The sequence below is a fragment of the Zonotrichia leucophrys genome, chromosome 7 (assembly GCF_028769735.1).
Source record: "Zonotrichia leucophrys gambelii isolate GWCS_2022_RI chromosome 7, RI_Zleu_2.0, whole genome shotgun sequence".
Lineage (NCBI taxonomy): Eukaryota > Metazoa > Chordata > Aves > Passeriformes > Passerellidae > Zonotrichia > Zonotrichia leucophrys.
Window position 1 is genome coordinate 19,707,735 of NC_088177.1, and position 27,275 is coordinate 19,735,009.

Below are 27,275 nucleotides of genomic sequence, written 5' to 3' on the forward strand. Positions count from 1 at the left end.
GCACTGGGGTAATTATGTCCAAGTAAATTATGTCCAAGTAAAGTGCATGTTACCCACTACGTACTTTTAAGTTCAGCTCCCTGGAGGTTAGTATGTTAACACATAAATGTAAAACACTCTTGATTCTCTGGACTAAACCTTAAAGCACATCAAGTGAGCAGCAGTTAGCTGGTTTTGCAGGAGAAATAAACTACTTCCACTCAGTTCACATTGAAGTGTTATTCACACCACCTACATCCTGTGCCTAAGTTAGACAGTGAGAAAACTGCCCAAAGAGGCAAGCTGGTGCAGGGCAGCTGGTGGCTTGTAAATTCACACTAGAGCTTCACCCAACAAAATCATCCTGTGCATTTAAACAGCTCCAATCCCTACACTATCACTGAATGGAAATGTACCAACTACAGAAGGCAGGACATGTTTGTCCTTGTTTGGTAGTCTCTGGACTACCAAAAGGTGCAATGACTATAAAAAGACACTAATCATTTATAGAAACTAAGTGATTTAACTGTGCCACTTAAAAGACACTCAATTCCATAAACTATGAGATCAAAATCACCTGTTTGGTCTTTGCAGACTACAACTAGTTTTCAAATTAAATGGTTACAGAAGAGAGCTAAACATATTCTGTAGCCATTCATACAATGGGGTTGCTTCTGCCAGCCATCAGTGCATTCAAAAATGAAACCCAATTCCAAAACCAGAGATAGAGCTGGGATTGTGTTTCTTGTCTCTCCAAAATAATTTGGGAAAAACAAATTATCTACTTCTGTCTCTCTAACTTGCCAAAAATTCTGTGAAACTCTGGGGACAACAGGGTAACACGAGCTGTCAAGTGCCAGATTGTTCCACTTGATTGTAATGCTCATAATATTAATCCCATCTGATAAAGTATTTTATTTGCTGCATTATTTATCTACATATTAGGTTTGCTTTCTTCAGAATTAAACTGACTGCTACAGAGAAGTTTTTAACAGAAAACACAATAGCAAGACAGTAGATTACATGTATTGAAATGAGTACCTTTCAGTGGTATGGTTGTGGTAAAGAATGCTAGAAATATTTTTATTCATTACTGTGTTAACATTACACAATTTACACACATACAGTTCTCCCGAACTAACACAGCCTACTACTCTACTGTACTGTTTCAAAAATGTGAAGACAAATATGATAAGAACTATACATCACATATGTTTCAGAATGTTATCAACAAAATCTTCTCTCAGTCCCGTGAGCAGACATTATCCCTCTTAAAAATATTAACCATAAGTAAAACTATTACACCATATGATTTTTATACCTGGGCTAACGTTGCAATCTGTGGTTGTGCCTGTACTGTCATCTGTTGGGTTTCTGCCTCTGTACCGGCTGCATCTCCACTCTGCTGGTTCTCTGCTCCAGATTCCATGGTCATTTAGTTACCTACAATCACAATATTTGTTGTAAGTCTGGGTTGGTATGCAAGTCCATTACTCTTGGTGAATCTGGCAGTAATCACTGCAGCTGCATTCCCATTACTACATACTGTTTTAATTTGCTTATTAAATGTTGCCAAATTATTAGTATTCAGGCAAATTCTTTTCATGCCAGGTGTTTGCCTCAGGTTGATTTTTCTGCGTGTAATGTTTCTGAAAAACAAGTCCAGTCTCCTCCAACAATGAGAACAGGAAAAAATGCATTTTGCTCATCCTAAAAAACCTGAGCAATTGCACTCTGATGACCTAGTACCTCTGCAATTTGGAATAAAGACCTGTCAGGATGTCAGGAAGGGCACTCCCTCAGTGCCAAGGTGACAACATGCCCTGTTACAGCCCTCCCTCTCCCCCCAGCTGCAGATATCCAACAGCAATTGTTCCTGTGCTGGGCACTCAGTTCTCAGTTGTCTCTGCCTCAACTAAATATGCAGCATCTCCATGCAAGTTCTTTCCATCCCCACGCTGGGTATGGCTCTACATCACAGCAACTTGGCCTCTTCCACCCAGTGAGTTTAAAGCCAGTATACAAAATGATGGAAGCCATTTCTACTTGAACCTTACCACGAATGTTTTTATATTTAGAGGTACACATTAGTTTGCCATAACTTAAGTTTTTAATGATACACAGCTCCTAATACACTAATATTTCTAAACACTAACTGAGCAAACCTAGATCACCAGAACATACAACTCTATAAAAAGAGGTTGCATAACTTCCAAACCCATGCACGTAGGCAGAGTGCAATGCCTGTTAAATTCTACACCGATCTGAGAAAATCACTTTTCAGTTCTTCTCTAAGTACTGACATGAAAATACTTGATATTAAAAAGAACTTCAAAATACAAGGAAATTATATAGCAATGCTACTGTATTATACAGAACTCCAAATACCAAAAATTAAGAATTAATATTAAGAATGGGTATTACCTCCATAGCCACAACACTTATTCTGTGTACCACCCCGTGCTGCCGAATCTATTCTGGCCTCTAGCTACCCCAGGGCAGCACACCTCTCTTCAGAGCTGGTCCAAAACAAGCATTAGAGCATTTCTGCTTTGGGAAGGGGCCTGGAGGCAGAGGATGCTCAGAGCAGAAGAAAGGTGGAAAGAAGCAAAACAGCCCCTCTCCTTCCCTGGCCCCCTGAGGAAAAGATTTAGAAGCATCAAGACAGGTGGTGGTACCACATCCACACTCCAGACATTCCATTTTAAACACAAAGTCAGGGAAGCTTCCATTTCAATGCAAACTATACCTCAGTGTCACAGGAAAGAGAATACCTTTTATGCTGCCTAAAATAGCAGAGTCACACTTCAACCCTGAATATGCAATGTCTTACAGTAAGCAATTGATCATCAAGATAAAACAGCTTTTCACCGTAGTAACTGCATCCTACATTGAAAGAAACCAAGTCAGGGTATATAAATCAAAATCTGTATATTTACTATTGAAAGTGACCATTCAAATGAGCTTGAGTGTGTGTCAACACTGAAATGTAAAGTATCCAATATTTAGTTCTAACATCAGTAAAGGAGAAAAAGAATTAAACCTAATTTTCCTTGAAAATTAACAATAAAAGAAAACATGGAATTTTTTTTAGAAAGGAAATTAAACTATTCTAAGCAGTGGAATTTTGTTATGCCTCTCTCTCTAGCCAAGATTTCTGTATGACAAACCAAGTCTTTCCCATGTTGCATTTCATATTTCAAAAAGCACACAAGAAAACCCATGCACTATTAGTATCTGCAACACATTTATCCAAACAGCTTTAAAAGACTTAATTACAATAGTTTACATGGTTTTCTATCCCAACTTTAACACACAAGTCACATTTTAACACTTAGTCCTCCATGCTATGTGCCCATTTTTCTTTTGAGTATTCTGTATTTTGAAAACTACAAAACAGATTACCATAGGTTTCCCTTTGATTTTTACCATTATTTTAAATATTTCTCCAAGTAAGCAAATCAACAACTTTTCCCCAATTCCATGCACGTATCATGGTGACTCCAGTCAAAAGACTACCTCACTGGAACCATTTCAGAAGCAGATCTTTCACATCAGCAACATCTCCCAGCCAAGTCTCTCCAAAGAACTTTTGAACACAACTTTCCAGCTACAAATCCAAGTATATTGCAAAACTAATGCTTTTGTTTGCTGATAAAAATTGTGACTCCAGCATGGAGTGAATTTGGATTAGAAATGGATGAAATGTGCAAGTATCAGGTATTTAGCAATGATCACAGAGGTAAATGTGTTGCCAAATTCCTGCTGATAAATGCAATGTTTTCCTAGGAGGAATTTCCAATCCTCTCATACACCATTCAGCAAAGGTCCTCTGTCTTTACAAGCTTGGCTTCCACACTTGCATCATCTTTTGCATATGTAATCAGCAAAAGGATTAACTGTTTGAGATACTCCCTCTTCCGCAACACCAACATTTCAGAAATCAAATTCTTAACACAAATTGCAAACACCTAAGAGGAACTTCCTTATTTTGCAATGTAACAACCAAGCAGTGCAGGAAGCTGGCTGCAAGATTTACATATTGACACATGCAGTTGAAGTGAGTTTCCAACAACCTGCAGCTTTTTGACAAGCTCTCAGTCTCATGTTGTTTACAGATTCTAAGGACTCTGGTTCAATTTAACTTGTACTTATACATCACAGTATTTGAATTCTAACAGCTTTACTACTATCTTTTACAGTAATTTGTGGGGAAAAAGAGGAATCAGATTTTTGAGCATTACGGCATCATATTCCAGAGACACTGGCCAGTGCATTGCTCCATGTTTGGGTATGATCCAGATTGCCAAGATGACTAGGACCATGCACACAGAACACAAACACTTACTAAGTTGCATGTATGGGTAAGGCCAGGACAGCTGAAATGAAGGTTGCCAATTCCTATTCTTGCAATTTACAGTGAAAATATGCTTGGTTTGAAAACTTAACCTCCCAACACATATAAATGAATGCCAATCTGTACATCTTTCTGAGCTTTCAAACCCCTAGTCTAGACAAGCTTTGCTAACATGTATCCCAGCATCTTTCTGTTCTTATGGGTGCCACCTCCTCCTTTTATTCCTGTGTTCAGAGAGGCCACCCTGCTCCCTGGCACTGATTTCCCTGGCAGGCACCACACCAGCACTTCTCAAATGAAGAGAGGGATCTGAAAAGTGTCTTAGTGGGGACAAATCTCCAGGCATGGACAGATATGGGAGCCAAGGGAGTACACTTCTCATTTTTCCTTTTTCCTCATTTTTCCAGGCTACTTTCCAGCTTGTCAGGAGAGGACACCCACATGCACATGTGAAAACATTAGTAACTGCAGTATTGCACCAAGTATTCTAAATGAAACTAACTGAAAGTAATAGCTATTAACAATCAGCGTTGGAAAAACAGAGACTGCCTGCCTAAAACATCTTGGGTATGAACTCTGAACACCAGAAAGCTGAGGAGACTACCTGGTTAGAGATGGTTGAACTCATGACTTTTGCAGTGCACAGCTTTCTTCTTTAGTTCAAAAGCGGCAGCAGTATTATATTTACTAATGCTTTTTCCTAATAACTTACTTACTAATGATCTCAAACTCTGGAAGCAAAGAGCCAAACAGTGAAACATTCAGCTGAAGATGGGGATTTATTTTAGCTAAACCAAGACTGGGAGAAAGCAGTTCAGCAGAGCGGAACTAACTGTCCCGGCTGAATTTACACCATGACCAAAGAAGACAGATTCTACTAAAACAAACAGCTGCAGAATGCAACTGAACTACACACACTGCAGAAAAATCCAAATAAACCTGTCTCCTTAGTTGCACAAGGCTGGAAGGGGAACTTAGCTAAGGACTGCTGCAGAGAGATCACTTCAGATTTCCCCTTGATGTGCATGTATGAGAAAAGCTACAGAGTCAGACTGCAACAATAATAAAAAACAGAGTAATCTTGAACTACTATATTTGTGTAGCTGGGCCCTACACATCACCTGGATTACAATGCAGAGACTGGGAGCCTGTATTAAAAATGGGTTCTGTGAAATTTGGGTATTCAGAGAAAACAAGGCAATGAAAACCTGTTTTATTAAGAGACTAGATGGATTTTTATTATTTATCCCAGAAAGGAGAAAAATGTTTCAGAATCATCCAGAAAATATATATATTTAAACTATTAACAGAGTAAGTAAATTAGAAACATGCGTTGCCTGATTATAAAACCAGCAAAGCTTAAAGATGCCAAATTTTAATGTATAAAAATGAGAAATAAAAAATATATTAAAATTATGAAAATGGATACTTCATGTACTGCATAAATGGAGCAATGATGCTACTGATAAGAAATTTATTAAGGCTTAAACATGAGTTAGGCACTTGGGTAAAAAGAATAATCAAGAATATGTTGAATTAGTACTTTTTTTCATGCCAAAAAAAGTGCTGAACCAAAAGGAAGATAAAAACCTAATGAGTCAGGATCTAAATTGATTTCTAATCTTTAAAAATTCAAATAAATGCTTTTACAATTGGGGAAGATTATATCCCAAGTAATTTTTGCAGGTTGCAGTAGTCTTTTGAGGTACCTACTGATCTTCACTATCTTGGAGACAGGATGCTGACCAAGGTGCTACAGGTAATGCTAACTCCTGTAATCCCTGATAATTAAAGAGACCATCAATGCTGTGCATCCAGAGCATGAGCTGTTAGTTACCTCCTCTCCTACCTGCCTAGTCAGGATAAAATACAATTGTCTTCCAACAGCTCTCATCTCATCTTCTTCACTCTTCAGTATCCTTCTCTTGGGATGTATGGTCTGTCTGCTCTATTTTGCTTCCCTACATCTTCTTGTATCTCCTGTCTGATTTACCCCCATGAATTTTAGCATGTGTCCTAAAGATCAGGCTCTGCTCCTTGGTTTCCCCTTGCTCACACAAGCTTTGGAGCTTTCCTGCTCTGCAGACAGGCTGCTTTTCATCTCCCAAGGCAGACTGGAGAAAAAAAAGCTGGAGATCCTTTCCCAAACACCATCAAATCCAAGAATCAAACCACATTGTGGCTGTTAGCGCAGATAAAACTTCCCATCCACTTTCATAAGCAAAAGTCCTTAATGCCCCAAAGCTTTCTATGTTTTTCAGTGGACAGCTGGTACAGCAAAACAGAGCATTTTTCCCTGCAAGCCTTTATTTTCTCTCTTTATTAGCACTGTGGTGGCAATTCACTGCCAGAAGCTCAAGCTTACACTGAAGTTAGTGCCCAGCTGTCATTACTGCACCTCCAGGAAACACTCAGAGGCACTGTCCCACCTGCTGCCCAGCAAGCACAGCTTCACCAAGGGACACGCTGGCAGGAGTCCTGCTCTGACTTCTACATTTATTTTATTCAAGTAAACACACAGATTAGGAAGAAAAACAAGTCTCCAGAAACAGTGCAGAGCAGAGACCCAAGAGACTCATGCCCATTCTGAGCCTGACTTGTACCACACCCTCTCATCTGCTCACCCATCACCTTCAGGTCACTCTACTGCCACATGAGGCTCCTGATCCAGGGCAATATCCACTCACCCAGCTGCTCCTGGCAGTAAAGGACCAGAGCAGCTGAGGGAAGGGAAATTGAGGCAATGCCTGCTTCTCAAGCCCTGTATTCACAGCAGGCGTGCCAGTACAGTTGTTCAGGAAGCAAGCACAGCTCCGGTACCCAAAACTCAGGAATTTGACTCATTCTGTATTTAATGCATGTGGCTTTATAAAGCCACAGACCCACCATGAAAGCACTGAGAAGACCATCAAACACCACTGTGGTACACAACTGTTTTCATGGTTCCAGCACAAGCACTGAGAACACTGACCTGCAATCTGCAAACATTTCCACTGTCACCTTGCAGAGCAGCAGCTCTTTTAGCCACAGCTCAACAGCCACTTTATGAACTCCATTCAGCGGCTGCCAGACTGAAAATGTTCAGAGAAAAATAATTTTATTTACAGCTAACACATGGGACTTCAAATAACCAGTAATAAATGCTTAACAGGACAAGATGGGCCCATAATTATCTCTCTTTGTCACTAATGACAGAGTGGCTTGGCACAAGAATTGCAATTTATACCACAGCTTCTTTGTCATCCCAAGCTGGCACTGCCATTGCTCCTGGGTATTTGCTCCTCGTGTCCTCTGCCTTGGGTGGGCAGTCTGTGTGTCACAACCTACGTTTGCTGCTTCATCTGAAATCCACCTTTTAGCACTTCACAGAATGGGTTCTCCACAAAGCCATTCAATGATCACATCAGCTTCTGGGTGAGGGAAGCCCAGAGGTCAGGAAAACCAAGTGGAAGTGCAAATAAAAGAACGGGTGCAACAACCAATGCCACTAAAAATGCCAAAAATGAAGAACAGTCTTCAGATTGTGTTCTGCAAATAATCTGCAATAAAGCAATCTGCCAGGCAAACTGAAGAATAAAAAGCTGGAAAAATTCTTGTCACTGAAGTTAAAATATTTCATCTTGAACATACAAGAAAAATTTAATCTCACTGTAAAAATATCTCACACAAAGCAGAATCATTCCATCAATAGAATGTGATATCTGTAGTTCCACCCTCTGTCTCCATCAATGTGACACTGAGAGCAGTGTCTAAAAACTCTCTGCTGACTGAATGCAGCCTGTAACAGCCACTGCAAGAGATGGGAACAAGGTAGTATATTCATACAGGACACAGAAGAAATGCAACCAGTTCCCTTAAATAAAATTAACCAACTTTTCTGGATCATGACTTTTTCAACAAAACTTACACTACTACAGTCAGTGAAAATTTCTCACACCAGATTTAAATATATCAGCGATGAAAGCAGTGGAAATTATTAGTGTTGCACACTCAACTTCTGTTTTACTAAAGAAAATGCCATGGCAGATTTTAAAACAAGGGTAGAAGACCAAAAATGTAATCTCAGAGTTACAGTGGTGAGCACCCACACCAGCAATCTCCTCTAGATTTTGTTCTCTGTTGGCATAGCTCAATCAAGCTGATATTTACCAGGCAGATGGCGAATCAGTAGGCACAGGTAAGGTGTATGAGTGAAAGTTGCTTGAACCCTTTTCACTGCTCTATCCTCCTGATCTGACTCCATACTCCTGGCATTGTACTAGTATCTAGTATTTCTGCCTTCAAGCTTTTTCAAAGGAAAAAAGGCTCTGACAGCTATTAACTGCAATTAGTTCCTTGTACCACAAATTACACTAATAAATACAAAAGCATACAGCAAGTATTTGGTACACAAAATTTAATTCAAGTTTAACCTATACTGCCTTTTTTTGTTCAATATAAATAAATAACAAATAAACAAACCAGCCACCTCTTTTTACCAATCTTATCTAATAGCTGGGCTAGGCCTTATGTGAATACATGAGCAGAGCCCAGTAAAGCAGCCAAGGGGAGACACCAGAGCAAGCATTTCCCAAGGCATTAACAGTGAAAAGCAAACTAATGACACTCCACTGTCTTATTCCCTCCCCTTTCCAAAATGCCCCCAAAATACTGCCAGAGTTCACTTAGATGAAACAAAATGTCAAAACAAATTCCAGGAAGGTTACAAAGGCATTAGGTAACATTATTATTGAAAACATAATCCATAAAAATGTTCTATTTATAAATGCTCTGTGCTCCTATTGAAGACACTTAGGGTATTAAAATACTAATTCACATGCTTTAAGTCTGTGGTCCTCAACATGCAGAACAGAACTGTGGTAACTATTTCTAAACACCTTTATTAGCACAATAAAAATAACCAAAACCCACCAGAAGAGATCTGCAAACTTAATTTTAGAGAACCAAGACATTTTCAAGAATGTTCTGGCCAACATATCCAATCTATTCAGAGAGACTTCCAAGAACTCTGCCCATTTTGTCATTCTTAACACATTCATTGCTAATATCATATTTATGCATTTCAGTTACTGACTGCACTTTACTACAGTTTACCATCTGTTCTCTGACATTATTTTTAGGGCATAAAACTCACCTAATTTTCAATCTAGGCAGATTTCTTGCAATTGTTACCAACTGTAGAAACTTTCTTTTCTCAAAAATGAAACCATATGAAATTGCCAAAATACATGCCTCTTTTCTCCTTGGGACTGCTGAAAGTACTGTGGCTCACCTCACCACGTGTAGCTGCTGGCTACTTAATAAAATCCATCACAACATTGTATCTGAATGGTATCCTTTGTAGGCAGGTATCTTTAGTGCAATATAAAATACAGACACCAAATTATTTTTTATCATGCTGTTGGGGAGCTAAGGCTCCTGCTGAATACACCACAACTCCAGGAGTAGGCTCTGCAATTGGTACAGGCCCAGCAAGTCAATAATCAGCATAGGCACTTGTGATGAGCTTTAATTTCTGGCCTAATCAAATTCTCATTTTACCTTTGACTGAAACAGCTGTGGGTAGGGAAGTGAGGGATCCATGATTCCATGGGATTGAAGCTGACCTCAGCCCAGATGGGGGCAGCTACCTGAAGACAGCCACTTCTCTTATTTGCTCTTCTCACTGCAGAGTTGAACTGTGACAGCCCATCAGGCAATGTTAAAAGGATGCCATGATTACATCTGTACCATGACAAGTGAGGGAGTTGTGCCCAGCCCAGGGAGAAAGCTTGCTGGATGCAAACAGCCGTCATCTAAGAGCTTGTTAATGCAGCCTGACCCCAGGCCAGGGGAGTACAGAGATGGGTACAACAAAGTCACCCCTTTCTGCTAAGGAGGCCCTGTGCCCAGGAACACCCTGCTCTCAGCTGGCCTGGGCTCAGCGCCCACCGGAGCAGCTCCACCAGCCCTCGTGAGGAGGCAGGCTCTTCCTGGAGTGAGAGTTCAGAAACAGTTCTCTCCTACCAGCCAGATATCTAGATATACCAAATAAATCATTCACCCTGCTGTACTGGTCAACCAGCAGAACATTTTGAGCCACTTCCTTTCCCCTCAAACACTGACACGTGGAGGTGCTCCAGCAGAAGAGCCAAGGCAGCCCAGTGACAGAAAGGAGAGACAATTCTGCAAGGGTCAAGACCGTCTCCTTTCCCACTGACAGGGAGAAAAGAGGACTGTCACTACAATAATTAAAGGAGTATTCAGAGCAGAAAATGATGCCAAGTTAGCAAGGCTAAGATGCATCTAAAAGAAGGTGCATGTGTTCCTTTCTTCCACTGAGTAGAGCTGTCAGAACTTGAGATTTCTACCTGACCTGCCAGAGTAATTCAGATGAATATTACATTTGTTCTCCTCCATATGCACTTCTATGTTTTATGGTCTTTTACTGCCTCGCCATTCATTCTGGCAGAATAAGAACCACCTAAATGCTGCATGACATATTTTGACAACCTTGTGACATGTTGTAAGGATCTCTGTCCACTTGCCAAGCAACCTTTAAACATTCCAGGTCTGAGGCACTGGCTGGAAGAACTGTTGCAATTCCAAGCCTGGGGCAGCCTGAAACTCTGTAGGGAGAGCCTCTAAACATTTTTATCAAATAAAGGGTTATCTCTGAGATGAGGGAGCTACTGAAACTTCTCAGCCAAAAACTACAGGAGCGAGGAGTGACTGCTCAGCAGAGTCACCCTCCTGAAGTGAAGAACTAAATGTTGTTAGGACAAGGATATTTAATATATCACTGCCTCCTGCACAGGCTGCACTCCGCAGATGTGCTAGGGAAATCCACAGGCTCAGTCACTGGGTCTGTAACAAATGCTTATGTGAGCAAAGCTAAAGCTACTTTGAATCTACACAGATGACCCAGCTCTCTTCTGGTGCTCAGAGCAGATCAGGAACAACTTGTAGAAAGATACAAATAAAAACCAGAGCATTACAAAGGCCTACACCCATGGTTAACCTGAGTGCTCCAAGCCCAAGGGACAAAAATATAACGTGGTAATCTCAGACCTGTAACAGAAAAAGGAATCGCATCTATATAAGTGTTTCCTTAATTCTATTAATTTAAATTACATATCAGGTATGATTTAATGGAATAATGTGATAGAGCCAGAGAACCAATAAACATGTTTATTATTACCTGAAATCTTTCTATTCCAAATAAATGTTTTCAGAATCACTGTTACTTTTACAGTGTGAAAATATTAATAGACATGTAATTTATCAGAATAGAGTACTGTAAGACTGGACTGAAGGTTCTTAAGAGATTACACTGATTAAAAATCTCTTAAAAGATTACACTGATTAAATATGACATGCTAAAGTAGTATGAATGTAAATGTATATTCTGAAACCAAATCTTCTGGGAAGTCCCAGATATTCAGGGGACTTTCCCATGAACAAAGTAAATGTTTCCTTTTCCACCCTATAATGAAGGAGAGCAACTGTCAGTATTTAAAGATTTTTTTATGGTCTCAGATGTTAAATTAGTGACCTGAATTTTATCATCCATTTGGAATAACATAATAATGATAATAACAATAAGCCTGAGGTTTAAATAGCATAGGTCACTTCAGCAAAATACTGTACACTGAAAAGGGTCAGATACCGGAATCCCAAAGTGACACATATCACACTTCCTTTCACATCATTCTTCTGTTGCAGAGGACTATCAAATCAGTTGGGGAACTTAGAGCAAGCATGGAGTTTCAGGTATTTATAAGCTGCACACTTAAACTTGACATGAGGATTTTAGGTAGAATTTGTTGTGTCCGTTGAGATTTTGTCTGCTGGTGAGAAGGGACAGCTCCATGGCTAACGATTCTAACCCACTTCTGAATGTCAGTGGCTAAAGCATCAATTCATAAAAAATATCACTTGAGATATTTCCGCTGCAAGCTTGACAGACATGAACTATATAAACAAACAGTACTCATTCTGATTGATGCTTGGAACGTATGTGGTATTTCTAGAGTTCAACCTATAGTATAAAACCATGAAATTTTTTAACTTGGTAAACATTGGAAAGTCTTGTTTAAAAAAAAGAACACTTCTTATGAGTTCAGAAAGAAAACACAACAAAATGGATGTTTCAGATCAATGCTTTAACAGTTTTATTAATAAGTATCTTTAGAATCAGTCACCTGAAAGTAAGACTGAGTTATTCACACAACACTGATAATTACCAAATATCAAGTCAAGTCTCTGAAAAAAAAACCAAAAAACCCTGCAAAGCAATATTATTTGTTTTTTATTATCGTTATTATTATTATTAAATACCTTTGTTTAATTTTTAACAGGCAGTATAGAAAGTTTTTTGCTTTAATGCCCTCCAGGAAGTGAAAACCCTTGCATTCTTTCTGAGGTTGGAGTGCTAGACTAGAGTATGCCCCAGTATGTACAAGAAAAACAGCACTTCCTTACAAACCTTGCCCTTGTCAAATTTCTGAATGCATCCTAGTCACAAAATTAACTGCAACATTAAAACCAAAACATCTACATCTTAAACCACAGCTTAGACTTGGAAATGCTTTTAAATCCTAAAATTGCTCTGGCTTTACTAGTTTTATTGAAAACATTGTTGCTTGAAGGATCATCAGACTATGTTGCTTAATGCACCAAAATTAAATCTATGACCCAGCCTCTCCCTAAAAACCAACTGAAATGCAACAGTGATCAAACTCTGTAGTAAAATAATTCTGACTAACATTATCAAGCAAGTGGATTCTAGTTTATTTTTCATGTATCTTTAAAATTTGGCTGGGCAGTGCAGGAGAGCCTTTTAAAGGAGAAAGATCACTCACACGCCTGCCAGGCAGATCTACTCTGCAAAAGCATCATCTCCAAAGAAAGAATAATGTTTTTGAAATACTTTACTGGAGTTTAAGACCTCTATTACCTGTGAGCAACATGACTGTCCCCACAGAACAGGGGTGTGATTTGCTGGTAATGCTGAAGGTCTGCAATGACCCTGAGTAAGCAATGGGAGCCACTGATGAACCAGAAAAGACAAGAGAAAGAAAGAGAATCCATGTTTCACATCAATGTGTTGCACACAAAAGAAAATCTCCATTTTGCTTTCTGCAACTACAGTTTTGCAAGCACTTCTGCTGGCAGCACGGCCAGCTCAGGCTCTGGTTTCCTCTAAATTCTTTCTTATTTACACCTTTACACTTGTCTGTGAAGCTGTCTAGTAAATGGGACAAGGCAACCAATTTGCACTACAGACAAGGAAACACAACTAATTCCTAGTCTGGACCAGTTCTCTGATCCAGTTCACAGGCAGTTATACTGGGAACAGAAGCTGGAACAGGGAAGGTGGAGCCAACTCTACCCTGCTGCAGCCAGGCCTGTCCATGAAAGCAAAGAAAATCAAGTCATGGGTATAGGTGTCACAAGATTGTGGGAAGCCAACAAAGATGCTGAAAAAAACACCTCTATTCTGTAACTTGATAACTGTTGTGATGACTCTGGTTAGGAGTGGGAGGCTGGAAACAGGATGAGTATTTTTTATATAATCAACATGAGCTTTCTGAGGATTGGGCAGAGATGTATTTTTCAAACAGCTATCCTGCTGACAAAGCAGCTATTTGCAGCAGGTAACATGCTTCTTCCTCTCCCCAGTCCAGGGTAATGTGCACTGGTTACACATCCACATTAACTTTACACTACAACTTCCAGGCCAGTAGTTTCAGCCACCATGAATTGTTTTACAATCTGGAAGACAGGCCAAGGCAGTTATCAGTTTGTAGCAGCAGTGGCACTACAGAGAGCTCTCTGCCAAGTGCCTTGGGCCCACTGACAGGATGTGCACCCAAGGGCTGGACCTGGACCCTTCTGGAGCTTTGCATCTCAACTTAGGCTTCACTAAAGAGGCATTACACATAATTCTCCCCTGCTGAATGGGCTTCTCATAATGAGAAGTACCTAAGAGGTACACGGATCTAACCTCTTGAGAAGACTGAAATCTGCCTCTGATAAGGAGCAGTTAATTCAATCACACAGGTATCACCAAGCTTTTAAAACAAGGAAATTTTCCTCCTTTGGTTCTTTTTGTTGTTGCTGTTTATTTTTCGGCTTACTGTGTTCTTAGCTTTCCTAGCTGCAAAGAAACTCATGCGGCTCTGATCACTATGGACAGAGGCCAACTCTTCCTTCTTTTCTCCAAGTCATGGATATGCTGCCATTCCCCAAGATGGGTCTGCTGGCACAGCTCTCAGCTGCTGTGTACCCTTCCTTCCTTCCCCTACCGTCACTGCAAAGCACTGGCGTTTGTGCTACCAGCACAAACAGATCCCAATCTCCAACCAATTCAGCTCACTCATGCAGGAGAAAATTATCTACTAAAAAAGCACAGTTCTCTCCCGGGTTAGTGATCTGAACTGGGTTATTAGGTTTTGTATACAATCAACACTATGGACAATGTAAAGGGATGGTCCAACACCACACAGCCAGGAGCAGGACGGGGAGAGCAAGACTCTGTCTCCTGAGAGCCACATAAAGTTGTATCAGCTCAGACAAAACCACAGCAACAGATTACTTTTGTTGGTTATACTGTGGCATTAGTACACAGTACACTTTTTCACACCTTCCCTGTCTTTTATCTCCCAGAATTTTCCTATCAGTACAAAGGGAAAAATTGGATGAGTTTCACAAAGAGGGCAGGCGTCCTACACCTACAGTAACACCCTGGGCTTTTTTTTTTTTTCAAGAGGAGGAAAGCTCTCTACAATTCAGAAAGGTGTAAATTTACAAAGCCTGCTCATACTGTATGCTACTTGCAGAAATGGACAGGCAGCAGTGGATTTTGTGACCAGGCCAGCTACACATAGCCAGATGCTCTGTCATCAGAAAAAAAAAGGCAAGAAAATAATGCTTCCCATCCATTATTTAATGGGGTGTAAAAGATGATGAGAGAGATTTTACAGAAGAGATTTAAACATTCAAGCCCAAGGAAAGGTGTAAGGGGAAGTAAAATTCAATTGACACTGGAACAGCATAGAGAATGAGAAATTTAGGGTAGCACCTATAAAAAAAGTGCATGTAATACTGGGCCCAAAATGTCACAGGAGTTTGTGAAGTTTCTGAAGAGATTATTAAAATATTGCAGCAAAGAGCTGCAGTGAACAGCAACAGGTGAACTTAAAATGTGAAGAATAAAAAAAAAAGGAAGGAAGTGCACAGAGAACTTGCTAAAAAACACACACACAAAAGGTATTTCAGACAAGTAAATAAGCAGCAGAACAAATGAGTTTAATACATGATATTGAAGTTTGGGAACAGCTGTTGCCCACATTCATTTGCTCATGGTTAGCACATGTAATAACTTAGCTGAATGATCTAGCTCTGTGGCAAGAAGAACCCCAGCAGGATCTGTGTCATCCAACCTAGTTATAAACACAGTGATAATTTAAAAATTTTTACAAAGGCTGCATTTTCTCCTTTAGCAGCAGAGCTGATTGAGCTGCCCTTATCTCCCTGCTCATTCCAGCCCCATCCCTTCCCCTGATTATGCTGGTACAGCTCCTGTGCAGCCATGCAGCAGTCAGGGGAGGGGATGATCCAGGTGGAAATGGATCCACACCTCTCAAACAGCTGAACCATTTCCCCACACAGTAGCCCAAGGATTTGTGAGAGTGCAATGGAAAAGACATGGAAGATGCTTTGGCCAGTATTATTACCAAAAAATGCTATGAGGAACTATGGTTTCAGTTCATCAGTCAGGAGATAAGCTCCAAGAACTCCCACATTTCTTAGGCTATCTGCTCTTTTGTAAGTTTCGAAATCTATCTGAAAAAGTTTCTGCCTAAAGAGGAAAATACAACCCAGCTTTAGTTCTGCCATGTGCAGGGAAAAGGAGTCTTCATGATAACCTCACTGACTAACAGGCTATCACTGAACACTTAGAAGATCAGAGATTTTTACAAATCACTTTAACTCTGCCCTCCAAAAAGTGTGAAAGCATCAAAAGATTTTTATTCTAGTTTCCTGAACCAAGGTGGATTCAAAATAGTTCACTGTAAGGCTTCCTGCAATTGTGTCCCAAGTAGCCAGTGTAGTCTGTCAGAGAACAACAGAAATGTAACAAAATCTAGAAAAGCAACTGGCAGGACACTCCTATCTTCAGAACTATTTTTCCATTATTCACCTAATGGTGGTTTTTTTAACAAAATATCAACTCTCATAATATTCTTAGGACAAAAATAGGATTGCTTATTATCTTAGGATAATATCCTGTACCTCTCTGCACTCTACTCAAGAATCACTGCAAGTAACTAACAAGTATCAGTGCTGCTTTAAACTTGTGTGTATGTACGTGTTAGGTAAACATATACATGCATCCAAACAGGAACAGGATGTTTGGATGCATCCTCTAAATTCTTTATCCTCTCACCCTAAAGTCGCTCTTCCAACACTGAGTTTTCTATTCTTTCCACTTGACACCTAATACTATAAATCCAGCACTGCCAGACAAAAACAGCAGCAGAGAATTCTTGGCCGTTTTTGAGTGCTCTTTTTACCTGAAAGCCAACAAGAGCCTGGCACATTTTCACCTCCTGTGCAGCTGACAAGGCTGTTTCAAAACTATGGAAAGCTGGAGGGTGTTGTATTTTTGTTCTCACTCACCTCTTTTAATTGCAGTGATCTAAAAGCTTTGAAGTACAAAATAGGTATCAATGCCTTCAATCTGGGAGATGTACATAGATGATTAATGGCAGGCTGCTTAGGTTTTCACAATCACTATGAAATATGACCTCAGACTGCAGATGAGGCAACACAATTTTTGGTTCAGTAAAAAAAAAAAATCACTGCCTTTTCACGAACTTCAGCTGTATGCAGGTAGGAAGCAGAGAAAGCTAAAGGAAATTGGATAGGGTTGTTTCTGTAGATGAGGATTGCTGTCACGTCCCATAAAACTCACTTTAGTCAGATTAGGGGCAGAAAGCTAACACGGCCTTCTCACTGCACAAAAGCCTTGAGAGGTGTGGCATGAGTAACTGATCTCCACTTGCTTCCAGAGATCCAAAAATAGAGGTGAAGTGTGAATATCCCATTTGTTACAAAACGGTGCCAACAGAAATTCCCAGTTGGGGCCTTGTCTCCTATCAAAATATGCACCTACAGAGCTGTAGCTGCACTCAGGCAAGAAGAGGCTGCTTCTCACTGCAGCAGAACAGCTACTCTGCAGAGTAACATCTACAGGAGGGTTTGTACAGCAAGCGCTGTGCTGGTGCAGGTTTCCAAGAAACAGACAGAGAAATGATGTGACAGTCTAAATGAGATGTTTCTAAATGTTCTCTATCAGCAAACCCCTCTACCCTTTTGAGACCTTTGGGGTGTTTTTTGTGTTGGATTTTTTGTTTGTCTGGTTTTTTACTTTTTTTACCCAGAGTAGTAGACACACATATCACCAAACCTATGACAAAAAAAAAAAATTAGATGCAGACTGTTCAGTGCAGATCCAAAGACCATATTGAGAGCACCAATCTGAATACTGGTGTTCTCTCAATTAAAGCATTAAAAATTATTACACTCTTCTTTACTACAGGCAACAATTTCATTTTAGGTCACATGTAAGTGATGCTTAGCAAATACACGACCACCTCCCTGTTCCCTTTTCTCCCTGACCTGTGAGGGGACAAAGCTGGTGAGGAAATGCAGAGATCTGTGTTTGAAAACATGGATCTGAGAGTCCTCCACTCTATTATGAAATAGAATAAAATTAAATGTTTTTCTGAAACTATAAAAAACAACAAGCAAGGATTTTCTGTCTCATTTCTGTATTTACAATGTAGTGCGTATTCCATCAAACCAAGAATGAATGAAATACACCAACAATTACACTCTCTTTAATCACTATCGACAGCTACATTGCTTACTGAAGTCCTCAGACGTCTATTAACCACTTTAAAGTTTAGAAACTCTCTTCTCATGTTGGTATTACACAGTGAAGTGATGTAGGGCATCTTTGGCCTTCATTTCAAAAGAGGTGGTGGAAGTGAGAGAAAACAGAAATTCACATACAAGGAAGTATAAGTGAGAATTACAAATATTCATTTCGAACAAAATCTATTTCAGTGACTTCATATTTTACTGTATAAATCCACATTTGTTGATACAAGGAAGAAAGGATGCAAGCAGAGTCTCAAAATTCCTGTATTCTAAAATTGTGTTTAGTGGTGGTCAGCATGGGACTAAACAGGGATACATGATATTTCTAAGAAGTCTCTGGTCTTTTATTTAAGAAATAGGAAACATGTTTCTAACCCCGGGGGGAAAAAAGAAAAAAAAAAGAAAAGAAAAAGACAGGTGTTATTCCAGAAGCAGACTGTGAGCCGGCATTCCAATATTTAAGAGAAAGAAACAAAAATTTTAAAAATGTTTCATGAAAAAAAAAATCATATGACCATTTAAAACTTTTTATTCCTGTATACATTTAAGAGGTGGAACAACCTTTGCTTAAAAAGTCTGCCAGGTTGTTTTTGCTTAATACTGTAACACAAAAAAACTGCAGATATCCAGGATTTGAAAGTAGAACAAAGTCAAAACACTGTCTTCTATTCTAGGAAAAAAAAGAGAGAAAAAAGCCCCCCAGCTGCAGCAAGGCAATGCTGGTGTAAAGTGGAAAAAGGCATTTGAGCTGACATTTGCTACTAAAGCTGGGATAGAGGTCAAATCCTGTTCGCTGTGCAGCACCCAAGTCTGTGGAAAACTGGCAAAAGCAAATCCCAAACCGAGATTTACCAGCCGCAGCCTGGCTCAAGTTCACTTTGGGTTAAAAATACTACCGGGGAGCAGCAGCGCGGCAGGAGGGAACCGTATCCCTGCTACGTGACCTGCGCGCCGGCTCGGGCTGCGCCCGCGGTGCCGCCCGGAGCGCGGTGTTGGGTGACCGGCACGGCCTCCCGGAGACGGAGAAACAGCGAGCCGCCGGACCGGGCGCTGCCCCGGCTTCCGAGCACAGATTTTATTAAAAGCTTCTCGTTACAGAGCCGGGGAGCGCCCCACGCACTCGTGTCCATCACGGCGGGAGTCTGTTTGTTTATCCGTGCGGCGCACTCGGGGCGCCGGGGAAGCGGAACTCCGGCGGGCGCGGGGGCCGCGGCGGCCCCGCGGGAGGGACCCGGGAGCCCGGCGGGGCCGGGGGCGGCAGCGGGGGAGCGAGAGCCGGAGCGCACACGGCGGGGAGGGGGCGCGGGCGGGAGCGCGGCCGCCCCCCGCCGCCGCTCCCCCTCGTCGTCGTCCTCCGCCGCCTCCTCCGGGGGCCGGGGGGCGCGGCGCCCCTTCCCCGCCGCGCTGAGCGCCGCCGCTGGCTGCCGACAGAGCCGCCGCCGCCCGGCCGTGGCGGCCGCCGCCGGGCCGGCTCCCATCCGCCATTATCCTTTGTTCGCGGCGCGGCGGCGGCGGGGATGTTGCAGGGCTCGGCTCCATCTTTAAGGCGGGCGCCCCTCCCGCGGGCGGTGCGCGGCCGGGCCCCCGCGTCCTGCCGCCCGGCGGCTCCCCTGGTCCCCGCCGGGCTCCATTTCCTTCCCTCCCCCCCGCCCCTGTTTGCTGGGCGCCGTCCTCCTCTTACCGGTTACCAGGCTGCTCCGTCACTGCTTTCGTTCGCGCCTGGGATCTCGCCGCAGTTTTATTCTCTCCCCCACGTAACACACCGCGTCAAACTACACCTCCGCCGCGTCACTCACACACACAGGCGCTCCCAGCCCGGCGACAGGCAGGCAGCGGCCGACTGAGGAGCGCCAGCCAGGGAGCAAGCGCCGAGCGCGCCCGGCCCCGCACGGAAACCGCCGAGCACTCACGGAAAGCGCCGAGCGCCCGCCAGGCGGCGGGAACGGCCGAGCGCGCCGCCGGCCCCCGCGGAAAGAGCCGAGCGGCCGCGGAAACGAACGAAGCGCCCCGGAGGGGGAGGCGGAAAGAGCCGAGCGGGCGGCGGGAAGGCGCGAGCGGCGTTTCCGCCCCGGGGCGGCCCGCGCGGGAAGCACCGAGCGGGGCTGCCGGGGGGGGAGGGGGAGCGCGCGCTCACCCCCCCGCTACCCCCGCCCCGCCGTGCGCGCGGCCGAGGCGGCCGGAAACTCGCGAGCGCTCACGGAAGCGGCCGAGGGCGGCGGAGGCCTCAGCCTCAGCGCGGAGTCACCGAATCCATCGGGCTGGAACAGACCTGCGAGATCGTTGGGTCTCGCCTGTGACTGCACAGCACCGTGCCAGCTAGATCATGGCACTTGAGTGTTAAAGTTCTTGAACACCTCCCGAAACGGTGGCTCCACCGCCCCCCTGGGCAGCCCATTCCAATATCTCATCTCTCTCCGGGAAACTACTTCCTGATGTCCAGCCTAAACCTCCCCGGGCTCAGCTTAAGACTGTGTCCCCTTGTCCTGTTGCTGGTTGCTTTCCTGGGAAAGAAACTGACCCTCACATGGCTACACGCTCCGTTCAGGCTATGCTGAGAGCGGGAAGGTCCCCCCGAGCCTCCTTCTCTCCAGGCTAGACCCCCCTCCCTCAGCCCCTCCTCACAGGAGTGGTGCTCCGGCCTCTTCAGCAGCTCCATTGCCCTTCTCTGGGCTCACCCCAGCACCTCAAAGCCTTTCCCGAGCAGAAGGGCCCAGAACCGGACACAGCTTTCAAGGAGTGGCCTTATCTGTGCAAAGTACAGGGGGACAATCGCTGTCCAGACCCCCTTCCTCAGCCCCCAGTGCCACCCCAAGACCCAACCACCCCCTCCCTTTTCAGGCACCATCTGGCAGGTGAGGTGCCATAGCCAAGCCATGCTGCCCTTCAATGCACCCAGGCTTCCTGATGTCCCTACTGTGCCCTCCCCGTGTGGCCCTTCAGGTTATTCCTCTAAACTTTCCTCTGCTGCCTTGTTCTTACTCCAGCCTGTGACTCCCATCCTGCTGCCTGCCCCCTCTGGCCCTATGGCCAGCCCTTGCAGCCAGGCACAGGGTGACTGCTGCTCCACCATGACACAATATCCTCATGGAAAACCCCAGCTCAGTGCTGGAAGTGGCAGAAGTGTGGCACCAGGCACCCAAGCTATCAAACCACTATGTTTACAGTAACTGGGGGCAAGTGGGGTTTGCACACATGGCACCAGCTCCCTGCATTGCCAGCTCTCCCTCAGGAGGGACAGAAGTTGGCAGCACAGGGCAGAGGAGCAGCTATGTGTTTGTGCCTTGCCAAAGAGGAGCAGCCGTGTGCTGTGGTCCTCAATCCCACCTGCAGTCCCAGTGTGATGTCTGTCACTGGGGGTTTTAAATGCTGGATAGGGGAAATATTTCTGGGAAAGGTTTCAAAGAGCTGCTGCCACCAGGGAGCAGGGAAAGAGCCAGTGGTGCTCCAGCCAGGTGAGTTCCCGTCTTCTGGTCACAAATCCATCTGAATGTGCTCAATCATACACTCTGAAGAATGGACTGCTGCTCCAACCACAACCAGATAAAAACTGTCTATGCTCAGAAAAGCTGCTTTTCATTTCCCAAGACCTCAAGATGGCACTACATAACAAGATTTGAAGCTCCAAAGCCGGTTCATTTTTGCAGCTGGCCCAGCAGGATACCGCTGCCAGGTGCACCGCGTGACATGGCATTGCTGTGCCATTTAGTTCAGCTCATCTCCAGTCTTGTTTTCTCTAAAAGGTTGAACTGATTTTACTTATGCTGAGTTACATCTAATTCCCCCCAAAATTGCAAGAGATGGTGCAAGGAGCGATAACAGCTGTACTTTGCCTTAGATTTTGTTGATTACAGTTATTCTAAAATAAACCGTTGATATTTAAAAACAAAAAAAGGCATCTCAGGTTAAACAGCTAAAACATTGTTTCATTGCAAACACTTACCATGGCTTGGGCCACAGGTCATTTTCTGTTTCTGCTGCACTTTTCCCCTCTGCCCTGCCTGCAGACAGGAGCTCCAAGGTTGCAGGACAGTGTAGCCTTGGCTAAATTGGAGCCAGTTTTTGCTCCGGCTGTTGTGAATCTCTGCCTTTGGCTCATACCCGTTCCTGTCTGCAGTGTGTGGCTGACATAACTTTTGAAAATTCTTTTTCCTGTTTAGAGTCTGCTAAGATATGAAAACCTCCATGCACTAAATAGGTCTTTTACAACTCCTTTTGGGGGCAGAATGTTTCTTCCACTTAAAGCTTTTGAGACAAGCAAGAAATCTAATCTCAATGTTCTTGATTTGGTCCATTCATTGGCAGTGAATGGAAATGCTTCTCACTCCCAATCACTAGTAGAGGTGAAAAAGGCTTGTCTTAGCATCACATCCTTCTCATTTCACAGGATACTGAGGCAGAGGGTTCTTTTTGAGTGTTTTGACATTTGAACTCTAGCCCCATTGTTCAGTTTTAGTATTTTAATGTGTTTAATAAAGTATCTTCTCTGCATTTTGTTATCATGTACAGATGTAAATTAAACTAGGTAATTAAAAATCTGTTTTAATTTGTCTAAAACATGAACATTTTTACATGTTGCTAGAACTTCTGCATTTCCAGAAGTGGTTCCAAGATCAAAGCATAAGGATTCAGCCTTTGTGTTCTTTTAGTAATAAAGTACTTTGTGTGAGAAAATATTTATTATGAGCAGAACAAATGTAGCCATCTGAGTGTCTCTTGTTTGACTCATGGATTTCTTTAACTGTTTTCTCATCCTTCTGTTTCACCTTTAAGTTAATGTTTGTATTTTATCAGCTTTTTTTGCTCACACAAATGACAAATCACATACATGTGCCACCCATACATGTTCCCCAGAAACTGAATTGCTTGCCCCTGTGCAGCAAGCCTAAAGAATCACAGCAATCAAAATTTAAGTGAATAAATTCTGGTCCTTGAAAGGCGAATAAAGTGAAATAACCAGATCTCAGCGTAAGGCTCCCATAAAACCTGGGCAACACTCCCAGCCTGAGCGATGGGAGTGCTGCTGGTGTTCCTCCAGACCAGGCAGGGCTGCCTCTCTGCAGCTGCACAGCTCCTTGCGTGCCCCTGATCCTGCTGCCCCTTTGGCACCCTGCTGACTCTGCCAGTCCTGCTCTCACAGCCCCCTGGCAGCTCCTCTGCACTTTCCTGAGAGTCTGACAGCTCACGGAGGAGTTTGCACCTTGAGCAGTGGCTACGTCTCTGCCAGCCAGTGTAGGCTCCCCATAGAACAGCTCGACAGAACAGAGCAATTGAGTCAAACTAAAACAAGTGCCTCCGATAGCCGGATGCCTGAAGGGTGTTAAGATTACACCCAGTGTTTTGTATCTCCATCTCTTGCACCGTCACAGAGGCTTAAACCATGGATGGATGTGAGCTGGATTCATGCTTGCTTCATACTGGCTCAGTGGCAGGGCTGTGTGATCTCACACACAGCTGCTGTGGAGCCTTCTCACAGCTGCTTTGCACATTCCTCCTTCCCTTCTGAGCAAAATCGGGGCACTAAGCAAACTTGGAACTTCTTTGGGAGAGGGAACAAAAGTCTGAGTTGCAAAAGCCCCTCTCTCACTGACATTGACACCTTCCTTTCAGGGATGCCTCCTGGGGAATGTGTAGAAAATAGGATAGGAACGATGTGCCAATTACCTACAGAGTCCAACAGGGAGAGGCTGACTTGGAGAGTGAATTGGAATGCTCAGCAGTTTTCTTCTTCATCAGCAAAAGTTTGCTCGACGATGAGTGAAACCCAGCAAGATTAATTACTTTTCTTACAATTAAGCCTCAGAGGCAAATTCATTAGTTTTCAGCTTCCAGGTTGGTTACCCTGGGCAGCAGACTCCTTGCACGCAGCATTGCAATTGATGGCCCATGGCCCGGGGTCCACAGAGGCCAACGTGTGACATGGAGATCCAGAAAGGTTTGCTTGGCTCTGTGCTGTGCCAGTCACAATGCACACGATGTCGTCTGGAGCAGTCAGTGCTGCTGCACTGGCAGCACGAAAGACAATAATTACTGTGGAAACACAGAAGGACATCTGGTTTTAGTCTACATACAGCTGTAAAGACAGCAACACAAAAGTATTTTTTGCAGGCCACAGGGATCTTTGAGAGTGATTTATAACAAAATAATCTTTTGGTATCAAGTTCTCACTGACAGTTTCTAGAGGACCACTGTGCTCTGCCAGTGCAGAAACAGAGTGTTTTGTACAAATATGACATTAAGCACAAGTAGTGCTGGGGAGGAAAGAAGGCAGAGAAGGTGAGATGTGCTCTGGGGCTTTGCAGCTGTGTACACTAATGGATATTCACCCAAGGAAATGGAGAGTATTTGCAAAAAATGAATGTGGAGGGTGACAGATATTACATTAGGCAGTAAAACATCCAGCACTTTTCACTGTACAGACTATTACATTGCAATTTCCAGTCTATACAAACTGACCAACTGATTTTAAAGCAGATGTAAGAGAAGGAAGGGCTACATCCACACCCCTGTGATGGACATGACCATTCTGTAGCACAGACAAAGCTCTGAACTGGTGCTGACTTTCTGAGGACAATGAGGATAATAAAGAGGTGTTATTCTGAAATCCAATGACAAAGGCATGCCAGTCCTCCATTTCAGCCTCTGCTTCTGAGATAGATGGAGGCTTAACTCCAAACTCTCATACAGAGCAATCTTCTATCATTTCACAGCCTCTCAGGATGAGCTAGAACTGCTTACTCATCAGGATATGGACAAAACCCTACAGATTTAGTATCTGCCACAGAGAACAAGATTCACTGGACTCCCTGAGCACTTTATTACAGAACTAGGTCTAAATTCACAGTTAACTCAGAACAAAGTAACCGATAATAGAAATGGTTCATCAACATCATACCGCTTAAAGTTAACGATCTGCAGCTCAGGCCTGCCCTTACTGCTCCAGGACATTCATCATTAGTAATAGTAATAAATCTTCCTGGCCAAATACAGGCTTTACAAGCAGGCAGATTGCATGCTCAATTAGCCCAAGGAAATTGGTCACTTTGCTTAACCTCTGCTGTTTGAAATATGGAGTCCCCCTGCTTCACCATCCTGCTGGAGCAGCATCACGTCTCTTCCACTGATGGAGCAGATGGGGAGGGGAAATCCTCTGCTCTGAGTGGGGGATTCAGCTGTTCCCCACCACATCACCTTGTGTGGAGCAGAGGACCTGCCCAGCTCTCAGGCTGCTGCAGCAGGGCCAGCACAGCCATTACTTAGGGAGCTCTGAGTGCTTTGGTTACATTCTGTGCTAAATAACAGCCCATTTCTGAATTATCAAATATCACCTCTCCCAGAAGCAGAGGCGATGTTTCAAGGGCAGGAGTGTGGGAACAGATAAGCACAAGCAGCTTTTTGACACTTTGACAGTGTGCTGTGTTTTCTAAGGGTAGCCAGAAAAATAAATCTGGCTTTTTGAGCACACTGCAGAAAGCCCAGCCCAACCCACTGTCAGAACTTCATGCAGACTAGGAAAAAGTCTAGGCTCTCCCTTCAATCCATGAAAAATGCTACCTGAATATTTTCTTCCCATCATAGATTCACTTCTCTCTGTCTTCCTCATTAAGCTGAATTTCTTCTCACTTTGCTTGAGGCCTGTTTAACAATTTCTCATTTTGGTTACTTTGTTCTGAGAATTTAGACCAGATTCTTCACACAATGTCTTCTCATTGCAGAGACATGCTAGCTTATATGACCCAGGCTTCTGAGGACCCCCTCTCCTTATCCAAAGATAAATGATGATGTGTGTTCTCACTAAACCCCCTTGTCACCAGGCTGCCTCCTTTGCTGGTATCTCTGTCCCCTCTGACTTAGGGAAGATGTGACTTAGGCTCAGCACTGCAGGGCCAGCTCAGGTGCTGTTGGCCTCCCTCTTCTGTGCTGCTTTCCCTGCTTTGGGACCAACAGATGCTGGCCCTGCAGAGCTGTGGTTGTTGTTGTTGTTATCCCATCTTATGGCAAGTCCCTCGTGCGCCAGATGTCAGCAAAACTGCTTTGGGCTGAACCTCTAAAGGTCACATAAGCTTTAAAGAGCATCTTGTGTTTTCCTGTGACAGATTGTCACACAGAAGGGAGAACTGCAATGAATTGGTGACCAGGGAGGGGCTTAGACATGCTGGAAATACCTGGTACCTCTCCAAACAATGGTGACTGTTTTCTTGTCTATTTAGCCCTTTTATCACATACTTCATGGCTGGTGAGCCTGGGTGTGCTCAAAAACTTTCTGTTGCTTCAAGAGCTGGCAAAAGCTATGGTTGGTATAATTAACACTCAATAAGGTACCAGGCGTGGCAAATATAAAATGAATGGGTTACTGACCTGGCACTGCAGTGTGCCTGGGACCCTGCATGCCATGAAGCAATTGCTGTCATGAGGCCACATTGGCCCTACACACGAGGGAGAAGGAGTTGGGGCTTCTCAGTAACACACCAGTTGGAGATGGGAAGCTTTTCCTTTCAAAGAAGAATGCAATTTCATGTACTGCACATGGAGAAAAAGCTGCTGGATGAGACACAGTGGAAGCGAAAGCCAAAATGGGAACCAAACCAAACACAGTAAATTCTGTCAGGGTGAAAAGGGAAGAGAAGGGGAAATTAGGGAATAATTCCTGGAAATGTTGCCCTCAGCTTTGGCCTACATTTTAACTCAGAGATGGATGTTGAGAGTGGTATATTCTATATCACTCTGATGTTAAATACCCCATTTCCATCTGCACATCCTGCTGGTTTTGAGCCTGTTCCTACCATATAGAAAATATTGCTTAGACTGACTGCACAATTTGAAAAAAAATAAATCGTGCCCCTCAAGAAGCTAGCAAACACTAATTTGGTGAATAATTGTGGTTCTGGAAGAAAGAAAAGAGCTGGTGTGTAGTGTTTGGTTTCAGTATCACTATCTCACAGTCTTGGTTACACAAAATTCCATGTACATTCAGCAGCTCCATTTCTTAGCATGTCCAATTAGTTTAAAC

The 27,275-nt window shown here is 43.3% G+C and overlaps 1 protein-coding gene across 2 annotated transcripts in view; it reads right to left on the reverse strand.

Moving 5' to 3' along the window:
* The window catches only part of CREB1 (cAMP responsive element binding protein 1), a 39,878-nt gene extending 19,559 nt beyond the window's left edge, over positions 1 to 20,319 (reverse strand). The window contains exons 1-2 of one of the 2 annotated variants that reach the window (XM_064717800.1): positions 19,950 to 20,316; positions 1,301 to 1,422 (exon numbers count right to left, since the gene is read on the reverse strand). In XM_064717800.1, coding sequence (XP_064573870.1) covers positions 1,301 to 1,414 — 114 coding nt within the window. In that variant the 5' untranslated portion in view covers positions 1,415 to 1,422; positions 19,950 to 20,316. Of the gene's footprint in view, positions 1 to 1,300; positions 1,423 to 19,949 lie in introns of both variants that reach the window. The other variant, XM_064717801.1, reaches the window with a different exon arrangement.
* Positions 20,320 to 27,275: the final 6,956 nt, after the last annotated feature.